The sequence below is a fragment of the Equus quagga genome, chromosome 1, assembly GCF_021613505.1.
Source record: "Equus quagga isolate Etosha38 chromosome 1, UCLA_HA_Equagga_1.0, whole genome shotgun sequence".
In the NCBI taxonomy this organism is placed as follows: Eukaryota; Metazoa; Chordata; class Mammalia; order Perissodactyla; family Equidae; genus Equus; species Equus quagga.
The window spans coordinates 53,488,457-53,501,939 of record NC_060267.1 but is presented as its reverse complement, the minus strand read 5'-3'; the positions used below and the strand labels follow the sequence as shown (position 1 = coordinate 53,501,939).

The 13,483-nt window shown below is 40.4% G+C and overlaps 1 protein-coding gene across 1 annotated transcript in view; it reads left to right on the top strand.

Annotated features, from left to right (window-relative positions):
- TIGAR (TP53 induced glycolysis regulatory phosphatase) overlaps positions 1-13,483 on the top strand; it is a 33,290-nt gene that overhangs the window by 8,855 nt on the left and 10,952 nt on the right. The window contains exons 2-5 of the mRNA XM_046643960.1: positions 170-207; positions 4,724-4,845; positions 9,199-9,276; positions 12,770-12,880. Of these exons, the coding sequence (XP_046499916.1) occupies positions 170-207; positions 4,724-4,845; positions 9,199-9,276; positions 12,770-12,880 (349 nt within the window). The remainder of the gene's footprint in view (positions 1-169; positions 208-4,723; positions 4,846-9,198; positions 9,277-12,769; positions 12,881-13,483) is intronic.

The window sequence follows — 13,483 nt, the reverse complement described above, 5'->3', positions numbered from 1 at the left end:
ATATTAGTTTAGAATAAATTATAATTTTATAGGTTAGATTATGAAGTATGTTACAAAATTGATATGCCGTCTTTTTGAGTATCATTACCTTTCATTGCTGATTTTTTTTTCTCGTCCCCAAAATAACCTAATTTGATATTAAAAGTTTTTTCCCCTCTCTCTATTTTAGTGGAGAAACAAGATTTAACAAGGAGAAAATACTTCAAGGTTGGTATACTCTGACTGTTATTTTGGCTCTCTCCTTTAGCGTTAACGTGATCTGTGAGTTGATCAGGTTTGGTGGGGCAGGTGGACTGGGCTGGGCTCCGTATTGTGAATTGGGATTACAGAATTAAAGCGTCACAGTCGCAGACGTATGATCAGAGCAGTTGGTAAGCACGAGGAAGAAGTCTCTTAAGTGAGTTGGCTGTAAAGGACGGGGCTCCGGATTGTTTATGGGGAGCTTCAAAGTGGCCCAGTCAGCTGATTAAAGAGTTATATTGGGTCTAGTTGTCTTAAAATATAACTGCTGGGTTTTAAAATGATTTTGTATTTGGATGTATAAAGTTTACTGGCTGGTGTTAATGGTATTTTTCTGCTAAGACAGTTATTTTATTTTTAGGAGTAACAAAGAGGAGGTTTAAAAAGAGAATTGCTGTTCTCACATGAGATTGATGCTTTATTTTAAACAGATTCTCCCTCCCTTGTCCTGTTAATTTGGACTCAGATCTTTTAATCTCCCTATGATCCAGCTAGTCTGGCTTTTAAAGAATATCTTGGATCAGCTTTCAGCTAGACATGCTATTTCTGTGCTGTGATTCTAAAAGCATTTAGGTTTATTTTTTTGGTTAGGGACATCTGCGGTTTGCAGAAACTGATTTTCCTACCCACTGAGCCTGACTCCCTCTTCTGGAAGCTCGTCTGATAATTAAGTGAACCTTTGTTTTCTCTTGACATGTGCCTCGCCCAAATCACCCTTTGAGCTTGTGTTCCTTACTGCTCTGTCCTTCAGTACTGCCCGTTTGTCGCATTTTGTTAGAAGCTGACAGTGGAACACGAATAAAAGTTTTTGTGTTCACACTTGTCTTTTAGGTTTGTTTTGTGTTCTTTTCCAAACTTTGTAAGTTAGATGTTTAGTTCTTTAAGTTATAGCCTCTTTTTTTTTCTTTTTTTAAGCATTCAAGGCTTAGATATTTCTAAGTACCATTTTGGTTGCATACCTGCAGTTTTGATATGTAGCGGTTTCCTGAGTATTCAGCACCAAGTGTCTTAAACTTCCATTATGATTTCTTCTTTAATCTGTGAGCTATTTCCAACTGCTTTTGAAATTTCCAAATGACTGGGCGTTTTGTTCTTGTTCTTCATCTTTGGTGACTGGCTTCCAGTGTAATTGTTTGCGTTCTGACAATATGCTTTATTTGATAAGACTTCTTTTAAAGTTGTTAACATGGTCAGTTTTTATAAACCTACCATTGTATGCTAGAGAAAAATCTGTGTTCTCTTAATTTTCGGATTTGGAGTTATATTTCAAATAATCAACCTCGATTTTGTTCACATCTTCTATACTTTACCAATTTTGTAAATTTACTGATTGGCCTGCATGACCTAAATACTAATTTAAGAATATGTTGAATTTCCCACTGTGATGGCCAATTTGTCTTGTAATACCTCAAATTCTATCAGTTTTTGCTTTATATATTCTGCCTTTATATAGTTAGAGCCTATTTTATTAGGCACATACAAGTCTAAAAATAGTTGTATCTTCCTAGTGAATTGGATCATTGATTATTTCTAGTGATCCTGACAGTCCTGACTAAGACTTTTGTCGTAAAGTCCTGCTTTTCTGATGGTGATATAGCTACCCTAGCTGTTTGGGGCTGGAATTTGCCTGGTATTTATTTCCGTTCCTTTTCTTTCTACCTTTCTGTCTAGTGATGTCTTAGGTGTTACCTCATAAGTAGTAGGTGGCTGATTTTGGCTCTTTTTTTTAATGATATGTCTTTTAATTGGCAAGAGTAGTCTATTTACTTTTTTCCTGGTTACTGTTTGAACTGTTTTTCTTTGGTGTTCTTTTCTCCCTTTTTCTAGTCTTCCTTTTCGTTCTTACTTGCTTTTACTTCGTAAGTGCTTCTTTTTCTTTTTCTTATCCAACTCCCTCTTCTCTTACCTACTGTCTTTGAAATGATAAACCATTTCCATTCTTTTAATGGTTACCTTTAAATGTTTACCATTCATAGCTAGTAAAGCATAAGATTAATAGCCCCTGTCCTGAAAAATAACAAGGAACTTACATTACTGTTGTTTAATATCTTGGTCCTATCATTTTTTAACTGCACAACATAGGCATTATTATTTAATTTATTTAGACGGTGTTTGTTTAGCTTTACGTATACATTACCCAGTTTCTCTCCTCGTTTCTTTTGCATCTCAAACCTTCATTCCTGAAGTATCTTCTTTGAAAGCTCCCCTAGTTTAGATCAGTTGATAGTAAAGATAGTCTCCATTGTTTCTGTTCCAGACAATTCTGTATTCTGTCTTTATTCTACTCAGTCTTTTTTAGTCTAGACAATTCTAGACTGACAGTTCTCTTAGCACTTGGAAGATAGTATTTTGCTTTTTTGGCTTCCATTTTCCTGTTAAGAAGTCTTCCCCAGCAAAGTGGTGTTCCATGGTGGGTAATCTGTCTTTCTGCATACCTGCTTTTAAAACCTTTTGCTTGATTTGGTATCCTATAGTTTCCCTTAATATGTCTAGGAGGGATCTTTTTTTTTAAAAATTTATCCTACTTGGTGTACATTGTGTGTCCTTTATCTGTAGATTTATGTCTTATTTCTGGACAGTTCTCAGCCATTATCTCCTGTTTCCTCTGCTCCATTTTCTCTTTTCTTTCTCGAGTTCCAATCGATGTGTGTTAGGAATTCTCACTTTTTTCTTTGTGTCTCTGATATATTGGAGATTTGTTCCATCTCCTTGTATCTGTGCTGCATTCTGAGCAATACCTTCAGCCCTGTCATGGGGTTCATTAAGCCTCTGTGTACCTGAGTCTCCTTTATCCACTGAGGGATCTCCCTCCCCCACAGCAATTCTGTTTTTTATTATTAAAAGATCGGTTTGGTTCTTTTAGAAAGCTGTCTGGTTGTTTTTTGATGGCTTCTTGTTACTTGCTTATTTTTGTGATTCTATCTTTATGTTTTTTTGGGGTTTTTTTTCATGAGGAAGATTGGCCCTGAGCTAACATCTGTTGCCAGTCTTCCTCTTTTTGCTTGAGGAAGATTTGCCCTGAGCTAACATCTGTGCCAGTCTTTCTCTATTTTGTATGTAGGATGCTGCCTCAGCATGGCTTGATGAGTGATATGTAGGTCTGCACCCAGGATTCAAACCCGTGAACCTTGGGCCGCTGAAGTGGAGTGCCCAAACTTAACCACTATGCTGCTAGGCCGGCCCCTTGTTTTTAGGTTTGATTCACAGTTTATAGTCTTTATCTGCTGATTTCAATGTCTGAATTGTATCAATAGTTCTAAATCTGTTTTGTGTTGTTTCTGCTGACTTTCATTCGTGATGGGTTGTTTTCTTGTGCGTTAACTTAGTGACTGAACTATTATTTGCTGTAGATCAGTAGAAAACTTGTTAGCCTTTATTGAGAACGACTCGCTCTGAAGATGATGTGTGTTTGATTTTACCACTGACTGAGACTGCGTGAGGCTCCTTACAGGGTCCCTGGCCGCCAGGGAGGCTGAGTTCCCTTCTCCCCCCTTGCTGTCCCGCGCGGCCGCCTCCTCGCCCGCCACCGCCTGCTCTCTCTGGCATCATGGCAGCTCCATTTTCTCGTGTTAATATTCAAGTTTCAGATCAGGGTCTTTTGGCTGCTTTGCTTTGCCTTTTGGAGATTTTCCTTATAACCTGTGAACAGCACACACACACACGCACACACACCCACGCACACACCCACATACACACATTTAGTCCTTTTGTAGTAGGAGGGCCTGTCAGAGTGTCTAATCAGCCTGTCTCCTGGACATCAAGGTTTCAGGGTATTTTTTAAATGAAAAAAGGAAAGGAAGGAAGAAGGAAGGGAGGGAAAGTAATACAATATGGAACCTTTGGGTAGCGGAGATAAAGAAGGAAAGTCTTTCGGTGCTGGTCCTTCCGTCGACCGTAACACATGTGTTGAGAATGTAAGCTCAGAGCCGGCATTAATAAAGCACAGCTGATCGAGAGATGGGTGACTGTGAAGGAGGGGAAAGCTTGAGACAGGGGAATTCTCGTCATTTATTTTCATGAGGCAAACATTCTTTTAGGAAAATTTGAATACCTGAGCCTTTATAGGATTATTGCTTAATTTTACTTGCTGTCAGTTCTCTGAAAAGTTATGTGGAAAAGTACCCAAGAAAATCTGTTTTTTTTTTAATTTTTCCTTTTTCTCCCCCAAACCCCCTGGTACCTAGTTGTGTATTCTTAGTTGTGGGTCCCTCTGGTTGTGCTGTGTGGGATGCTGCCTCAGCATGGCTTGATGAGCGGTGCTATGTCCCTGCCCAGGATTCGAACTGGTAAACCCTGGGCCGCCAAAGCAGAGCACGCAAACTTAACCACTCAGCCACGGGGCCGGCCCCTCCTTCTTTTTTTAATCAAGAAAATCTTTTAGTAAAATATAGATAAGTGCTATTTATGTTCTCTTCCATGTGATTTTATTTTCATCCCTTATATTTATATTTGAATGTTATTATTGCTTCTCTTAACACCACAGGACAAGGAGTGGATGAGCCTCTTTCAGAAACTGGGTTTAAACAAGCAGCTGCTGCTGGTATATTTCTTAAGAATGTGAAGTTTACCCATGTTTTCTCCAGTGACCTCACGAGGACAAAGCAGGTAAGTTTAGAGTCAAGGTTTAGGCTGATGAGTCAAAAGTCTCGACAGTTGTAACCTTGAAAAATCTGCCACCAGAATCTGTAGGGAGTTAAATCGCATGCAGACATCACCTCCAATCCTCGCCTCCCTCTGACAGGACTTCTTTTCTTTTCATTTTATTTTCCTACTGTATTTTGGTAATTTTTAAATTAGAGTAGCTTGGGGGGAAATGTCTGAAAAAAGACAGAGAAGATGTCATGGGGGAGAGAGCCAACAGAAACAACAGACAGGAGACTTTAACCCATAAAGACATCAGATATTAGAATTACCACATACAATTTAAAAAAACTATTACACATATAGACATGGAGAACCGATCGGTGGTTGCCAGGGAAAAGGGGGAGTGGGGGGAGGGCACAAGGGGTGAAGTGTACCCACAACATTACTAACAATAATGTACAACTGAAATCTCACAAGGTTGTAATCTATCATAATCTTAATTAAAATAAAAAAAAACCTGTTACTATAAGGAAATAAAAGACATTTTTGAAATATCTTTAGGGAACAGATTACTATACAAATGACCCCAGAGATTTAAAGAGGAACCAAATCAACATCTAAAAGCTCAATGGAAGGAGACTTTTGTGACAATCGTTGGGGAGTAACAGGGCTGGAATGTAGCCTACCCCCATAAACAACAAGGAAACAGGACAGAATGTGTGAAGCAGCAGTTTTCAGACATTGGACTTCAGGCAGCATAGGCCCATGATCCCCAATGAAGTGAGACAAATGAGGCAGCCCTTGGATTGTCCTGGTTTTCCGGCTGAAACAATTTCCAGGCTCTGGTAGGACAAGCCAGATAAAGTACAGGGGACTCAGTGAGTTGAGGAGACAAAGCTTGGAATTTGGGGAGGTTAAAATAACTGAAATTCATAGGGCGGAGTACTGGAAGAGAGAGCTGCACAGAGAAAGAACTCTAGACATGTGTAGGGATCCCCTCAAATCTTTTGGGGACTGTTAATCTGCACGTGCGGAGAATGAGACTGGATGAGGCCAGCAGCACGCAGCTTCAGCGGAGAGAGCAATTACTGGGGAGCCCTAAGCAGACATTTCTAGAGCCCACACATGGTTGGGAACCATTTGGGTTCCCACCAACCAAAGCAGAGACATTTTGTTGAATACACAGAGTATAAAATGTAGACTTCAGAAGGATCACACCTTTAATAGTGAGGCTGAACTGTGCTCAGAGGAACATAATGAAGAGAGAAATCGAATATATATTTAAAAAAAGGACCAAATTGATCTTCTAGAGATGAAAAACAATATTCTGAAATGAAAATTTCACAAGATGGGATTAACCGTAGATTAGACACTGTAGAAGAAGAGGTCAGTGTATATGAAGACACAGAAATAGAACATACTAAAATTGTCTATGAAAAGAAGAAAGACTGAAAAAAAAATGAAGAGTCTCAGTGAAATATAGGACAATATTAAGCAATATACTACACATGTAGTTGAAGTGTCAAGACGGAAGTGGGGTGGGAGTGATAAAAAAATATATTTTGAAGAAATATAGACTAAAAAATTTCCAAGTTTGTACCCAGTGAAAATGCTTCAAAAATTAAGGTGAAATAAAGACTTTTTCTCTCAAGCAAAAGTTGAGGGACCACAAATAGATCCAAACTTATATGGTTGATTGTTTGTGTTTTTTTGGTCAGTTGGGTTTTGACAGTGTCCCAAGGTAATTCAATGGGAAAAGAGTAGTCTTTTCAATAAAGGCTGAGACAGTGGGCTCTCCATGTGGAGAAACATGGACTTAGACCCTTACCTCACACCATACAGAAAATTAACTTGTAGTTGATGTAGAACAAATCTAAAAGTTAAATCTATAAAAATTCTATAAGAAAACACAAGAGAAAAGTCTTTATGACCTTGGTTTGTCCACAGGTTTCTTAGGACAAAGCATGAACAGGAAACAGATTGAGAAAATTATAAATGTGTATATTATATATATAAAATGTGTATATGTATACATCTGACAAAGACATACATATGTATATACGTACACCTCTCTGTATATTGATAGATGTGTATATATATCTAAAATTCTTTCAACTCTGTGATTAGACAAACATCCCACTTTAAAATGGGCAAAAGATTTAAATTTGACTAGGTACTTCACAAAGGAAGATGTATGGAAGACCAATAAACAGATGAAAAGATGCTTAGCACTATTGATCACGACAGAAATGCAAATTAAAACCACAATGAGATACCATTATGCACACATTTGAATGGCTAAAATTGAAAAGGTAAAAGGATGTGCAGCAGCTAGAACTCATACATTGCTAGTGAGAATGTAAAACACAATAAATGCTCTGGAAAACAGTTTGACAGTTTAACAAAACTGAGTATATGATCCAGCAATTTCAGTCCCAGGAATTTATCCAAGAGAAATAAGAACATATGTCCACACAAAGACTATACACGACTGTTTGATAATAGCAGTCTTATTTGTAATAGGCAAAGAGTTGAAGCAACGCATGTGTTCATCAGTAGGTGGATGGGTAAATGAACGATGGTGTAGTCATGTGATGGAAACACCTCAGCAGCCACGTGGATGAGTCTCTAAAACATGCTGTGCAGAGGAAGCTAGACACAGAAGAGCACCTCCTGTGTGATTCCATCTGTGTGAGACTCTAGAAAAGACAGATCTAATCTGTAGTTACAGAAAGCAGATCAGTGGTTGCCCGGGGCCCAGGCTGTGAGGGATCGGCTGGCAAGGTACAAAGGAATCTTTTGGGGTGATGGAATTCTTCTATATGTTGATTTCAATGGTATGTAGATGGTTGTATACATTTGTCAAAACTTGATGAGCTGTATACTTAAAATAGGGTGTATTTTATTGTAAATTATACTTCGATAAAGATTTAAAAATCTGGAAAAAGTTAAAAAGCCAAAAACCTCAGTGAATATACTAAATTATAGATTAGACACAACTGAAATAATTATTAGCTTATAGGTAAATATAAGATAGTAAATGAAATGTAGCACAGTATGATAGATCTAAAAGCACGTGTTTAAAAGACATGAAGGACATGATGAGACGGTCTAGCGTCTTTCAAAATGAGGTCTCAGAATGGGAAAGACACGACCTTCAAAGAGGTCACAGTTAATTTTATAGAAGTTGAAAGATAACAAATTCTCAGATGCAAGAAGTATGACAAATTCCAGTCAAGATAAATAAAAAGAAACCCACATCTACACTTAAAATTGCAAAACTCCGAAGAAATAAGAAGGAAAAACACCATCTACCAAAGGCCAATATTAGGTGATCAACAAATTTGTCAATATTGATAATTTCTTTAATGTGTTGAGAGATAATAAGGGTTAGCCTTGAGTTTTATACTCAGCAAGACATTTTCTAGAGTATAGGTGAAATGAAGACGTTTCAGACAAACAGGCTGTGAATAAATTTTCAAAGGATAACTGAAGAAGAAAAATAATTCCAGAAGGAAGGTCTGAGTTTCAAAAGAGAATAGTGAGCAAAGACATTGGTAAAGGTATTGACAATATGAAACAGTAATGTTGAAAATGTCCAATTTGTGGGGAGAGGGTTAAAAAACAAAACAAATGTGGACTGAAATGATTTCTGCAGTTTTGCAAATACAGTGTCGCTAGTCAATGAAAAAAGCCAGGCACCCAATGAGGGAAGGGAATGTGAACAAAAATGAGCGAAGACAAAAGGCAGCAGGAACGGCTGCGGGCATTATCCAATCATGGGAATTACCAGACGTAGGCTTTAAAATAACCGTTCAATGCACAGATAAAAGACAACATTGAGAGTCTCAGCAGAGAACTGGAAACTGTAAACGAGAACCAAATGCAAATTCTAGAACTGAAGTTGTAACTGAAATGAAGACTCAAGGGATAGGTTTAACAGCAGTTTAGACACACCTGAATGGAGAATTAGTGAACTAGAACTTTTACTGTAAAGGGCCAGATAGTGAGCAAATATTTTAAGTTTTGTGGGCTGTATGGTCTCTGTCACAGCTGTTGGACCGTGAAACTGCCATAAATAATACGTGGATGGCTGTGTTCTAATAAAACTTTATTTGTGAAAACAAGTGGTCCTCTGGATTTGGCCTGTGGGCTGGAGTTTGCTGACCTCTGAACTAGAGGACAGATTAGAAGGAAATAGGAAAATCCAGAGTGAAGAGACAAAGGATGAGCAGTAGAGAGGAGAGGCAAGCTTTGCAAAGGAAGATTATTTCTAGTTCCTTTTCATTCACTAAAATGGCATGTATTATATTGCTGTTTTGGCCAGAATGGTTATTTTTATGAGAAAAGAAACAGTTATCTTTTGATTTTCAGACCACGTGTGGGATTTTGGAGAAGAGCAAATTTTGCAAAGATATGGCAGTAAAGTACGATTCAAGACTTCGAGAAAGGGTAGGTAACTTACGTAGTGTTCTTTCCATGAACTATCAATAAACCACCTCAGTTTATCACGTGGCTGAAAATGACATGCATTCCTGCTAGGGATGCGGAATCAGCTAACGTGTGTGAAGAATCTGTTACATACTCTCGTAGATAGTGTCTTACTTGATTATATAATCCTATGAGATAAGCCTCTTAAATTATACAAGCAAGGTGTCCTCATAAGAACTTCACACGGTACAGAAGCGTTTCAAAGTGAGAAGTCCTCTCCTCAGCCTCCCAGTGCTACTCTGCTGTTTTAAGCATGAATAGACTTTCTTATGCCCATTTTGTACAACAGAAAGAAGTCTTTCTGAAACTGTGATTTAGCTGGAGCCAGCCAGCAATTTCAGACTTGAGATTTGACCCTGTCTCCTCCTAGAGCAGCATCTTGAGCATGCTCTGTAATACTGACCTGTAAGCTGGTTAATGTCCCTGCCAGCCCTGTGATTCCTTCTCTACCTGGATAGGAATGTGACAGAATGGCTAGGGCACCTTTAAAGAACTGCTTTCCATAACTCGCTTGTGTTCTCTGTTATAATTCAACAAAGGTACGAGAGCTTCAGCATGAATGCTGCTTGCAAAGGCGCATTCTGTGCCTGAGAGCCCATGCTCACCTCTTGAGCAAAAATGTGAGTTCAGCGGAGCCCTGAACAGGCCCAGTAGAAGAAAGCGTGGTTGTTGGGCGGGGCCATCTCTTCTCACTCTGTGCTCTCTCCCTGAGTATTTTCACCCTCTCCTATGATTTCACTTCGTGGGCTCATGGTTTCCAAATAAGTATTTGTCGCTTAGATCTCTTATCTGAGCCGCACACCCACACAACAGACTGCCTACTGTTGATTCTGTTTGTGTAGCCGCTGCCTCCAGCTCACTGGAAAGCACTCTCTTCTCTCCGCCCGCTCCTGCGTTACCCAGTTTCTCACACCATTCATCCTTGACTCTTCCCTGTCTCGCACACTGCACACCCTATCATCATCTTGTCAGGTATACCTCTAAAGAGTTCCTGGACTCCTTCGTTTCTCTGTGAGCCCACTGCCGCCATCCTGCTGCAGTTCAGTGTGCCGTCTGTCGTCCAGATCTCTGCAACAGTGATGCTCCTGTTTTCTCTCTTGCTCCCGCTTTTCCAATCTAATCTCCACACTGCGGCCAGAGTAATCTTTGGAAAGTTTGGTTGCTGTGCCCTGGATAAAACAGTTCAGTCCTTCTCTTTTACCTTCGAGAAGTTGTCCTAACTCAAGCCTGGCTCTCAGCATGCTGTGGGATCTCATCTGTTGTCTCCACCTGCCTCCTTCCCCTCTCCTTGTGCTTGGTGCCCAGCCTGGCGGATACCGTTAGCGAGCGCTCACATGCTGCTCACCGTGTTCTGGCACTCTTCCAGGTGCTTCCGGTTTATTAATCTTCACAGCAGCGTGATGTTGTGAAGATTTAAAACCTCCTTTTTTAACCCCTGTTTTACGGAAGTAGAAACTGAGGCACCCATAGGTCAATCCACACCCAGGGCCACAGAGCTAGTTTGTGGCAGAGCTCCAATTCAGATCAGGGCCCACTGGCCGTGGAGTCCATGCTCTGGACCGCTGGTCATCTGCCTCTCAGGGCTCTTCTCAGTGACCCAGGCTCCCTGTGCCCTTCCCTCACCGAGCTGCTGATTCTGTCCTCCACTCTGCCTGGAATCTTTGCTCCCCGAACCTGGCCGACATGCACTCGCCCGGAGGCTTTCGCCCTCTGTGATTCCCCAAGTCCACACTGGATGTCTCTGCTGTGTGTCTGTGTCCGGGACCTCACTCCATTGCAGCACTTTTCACTGCCGTTCCTGGTCGGTATCCCCACTGCACTGCGCTCTCAGCACGGCCGGGGAGCAGTGGGTCCCGGGCTCCTCCTCGCTCTGGCCGCGCTGCCTGACCTGTCTCAGTGTAGCATTGGGATATTTAACAAATGGGTGTTCCCATTCTTGTGAAAACAAAGCAAGTGATGGTTTTTAATGTCCCTCTTTGTAGTAGAGGTTGCTCCAGATATAGTTGACGGTGTAAGAGTTTGGACCTGAGGACTGCATGGGCAGCTGGCAAAATGTGCATGTATTCTATAAAACGTAATGTTTTACTGTTGGATTTCTGTCATATGGTGGTGTTACAGTCTTTTGACACCATCAGTGCAAATCATAAATAATGATTTGTCTCTTGAAATATTTTATTATGCAAGTAATCCATTATCATAGGTAATTAAAGGTCAGAACAGCTTGGAAAAAAATACAGTTAAAATTGCTACCCCGTACAAACGCAGTGAACATTTTGGTCATGTGTACTCCTGACTTTTGTTCACGTTTGTCTGTCAGCCTATTTATCTGTCTGTCTATCTGATTGTGTTTGTGTTTTTCTAAATGGGATCCTACTACACGTATTGTGTTTTAACCACCTTTTCTCACTTACTGTGTTTTCCAGTGCCCATAAATGCACATCAATATGGTCACCTAGTTAAGACTCTATTATTCTAATATATGGATATTGCATAATTTTATTTCACCAACCTACTACTAATGGATATTTAGGTCATGACTAGATTTTCCACTGATGTAAATAATGTTAAAATAAACATCTTTGTACTTAATTCTTTGTATAAATATCTAATACATTTCCTAGAATTGGAATTGCTGAAGGTGTCCTTTTTTAAAGCCTTTTTATCAATATGGCTAAATTTGGTTCCAGAAAAGCTTTGCCAATTTACGCTTCCTTGAGTGATCTACGAGGAATTTTTTCTCACATCAACACTAGCTATTAGCGGTCTCTTTGGTCTTCCAATTTAATAACTTATGAAAAGTGCCATTTTAATTTTCATGTTATGGATTCCTAACGAGGTCGATTTCCCATGCTCCTTGGCCGTTTGTATTTCCTTTGTGACCTCTGTGTCCTTTGCTGAGGCTCAGTCTTTATGAAGCTAAAAAGGTGGTGAACTTTGAAGCCACGTAGGTCTGGGTTTGAACTTTCACTCTGCTGGTTATCGCCTGTGAGAAGATAGGCTAGTTGCTCAGCCTCTCTGAAGCTCAGCTTTCCCACCTATAAATACGGAGATGAAGATACCATCTCATAGTGCTGTGATTAGATCAAATGAGACAGCATGTGTGGGTGTCAGGGGGCCGTCTGGTGCCTTGCACTTGTCAGTCTCTTGCCCTGGAATCTGTGCAAATCCCTGTGTTTGTCCAGTAAAGCCCCACGGTCTATGTAAGTGAACCTGAGTGAGATGTTCGGTACATCCCACCTGGACACAGTGTACAATGCAAGATGTCAACTGTGTTTTCCAGGGGAACGTGGCCCGCTGTTGGGTATGTTCCCATTATCAGTTCAGAGGAGATAAAATCAAGTAAACGGAAGGAAACTAAGCTGATTCCCGGATGATTATCTTAAATTTTCCATAAACCTGGACCTGTTGTACTGAAAATTCACTTGAGGCCCTTGTGTCTCTTGGACCGTTGCAGAAATACGGAGTTGCAGAAGGCAGGGCGCTGAGTGAGCTGAGAGCAATGGCCAAAGCAGCCGGAGAAGAATGCCTCATGTTCACACCACCCGGAGGAGAGACCTTAGCCCAGGTACGGAGCCCTGGGGCAGGGTGCACGCTGATACACTGCCCAGCGTCAGAGGAGCTGAAATCTGACTTAGTGTGTAAATGGGATGTTTCTAAATTTTAGCTAAGCAGTTTGAAAGTTGTTTGGTTCATGAAACAACTCGGTACCGTGTCATTCTTTTCCACCTTTTTAAGCTATCCTGTCTTTCTTGTGTATTATTAAGTTGGCAGTCATTACGGATAACGGGTTTAAGGAAATGTGTTATTGGATGGGACTCTTAGGAAAACTTGAATATGAAGCAATAGCTTCAGCAGTGGTGGTGGTGGGCCGTAGAGCAGGTGTGGTGCTGTTCAAGGGGAGCGGCAGGCGAGACTGAGCAAAGCAAGAGGCCCAGTAATTCAGCGGTCACAGCCTCTGCAGCTTGGTGAGGGACGTCATCACGTGCTTGCATCTCTTTGGAGTGTTCTGCTTTCCAGTTGTACTGTTGGTGGTTGGTTCCCCCCTATTCTTTATTTTCACAATTTTCTTGTAAAGACTTTCTTTTAATTTAATAAGGGAAAGACTGTTTTGTCCTTGTTGTGGTTCTAACTAAACCGGGGTGCCAAATGTAGTTTCATGACTGACACT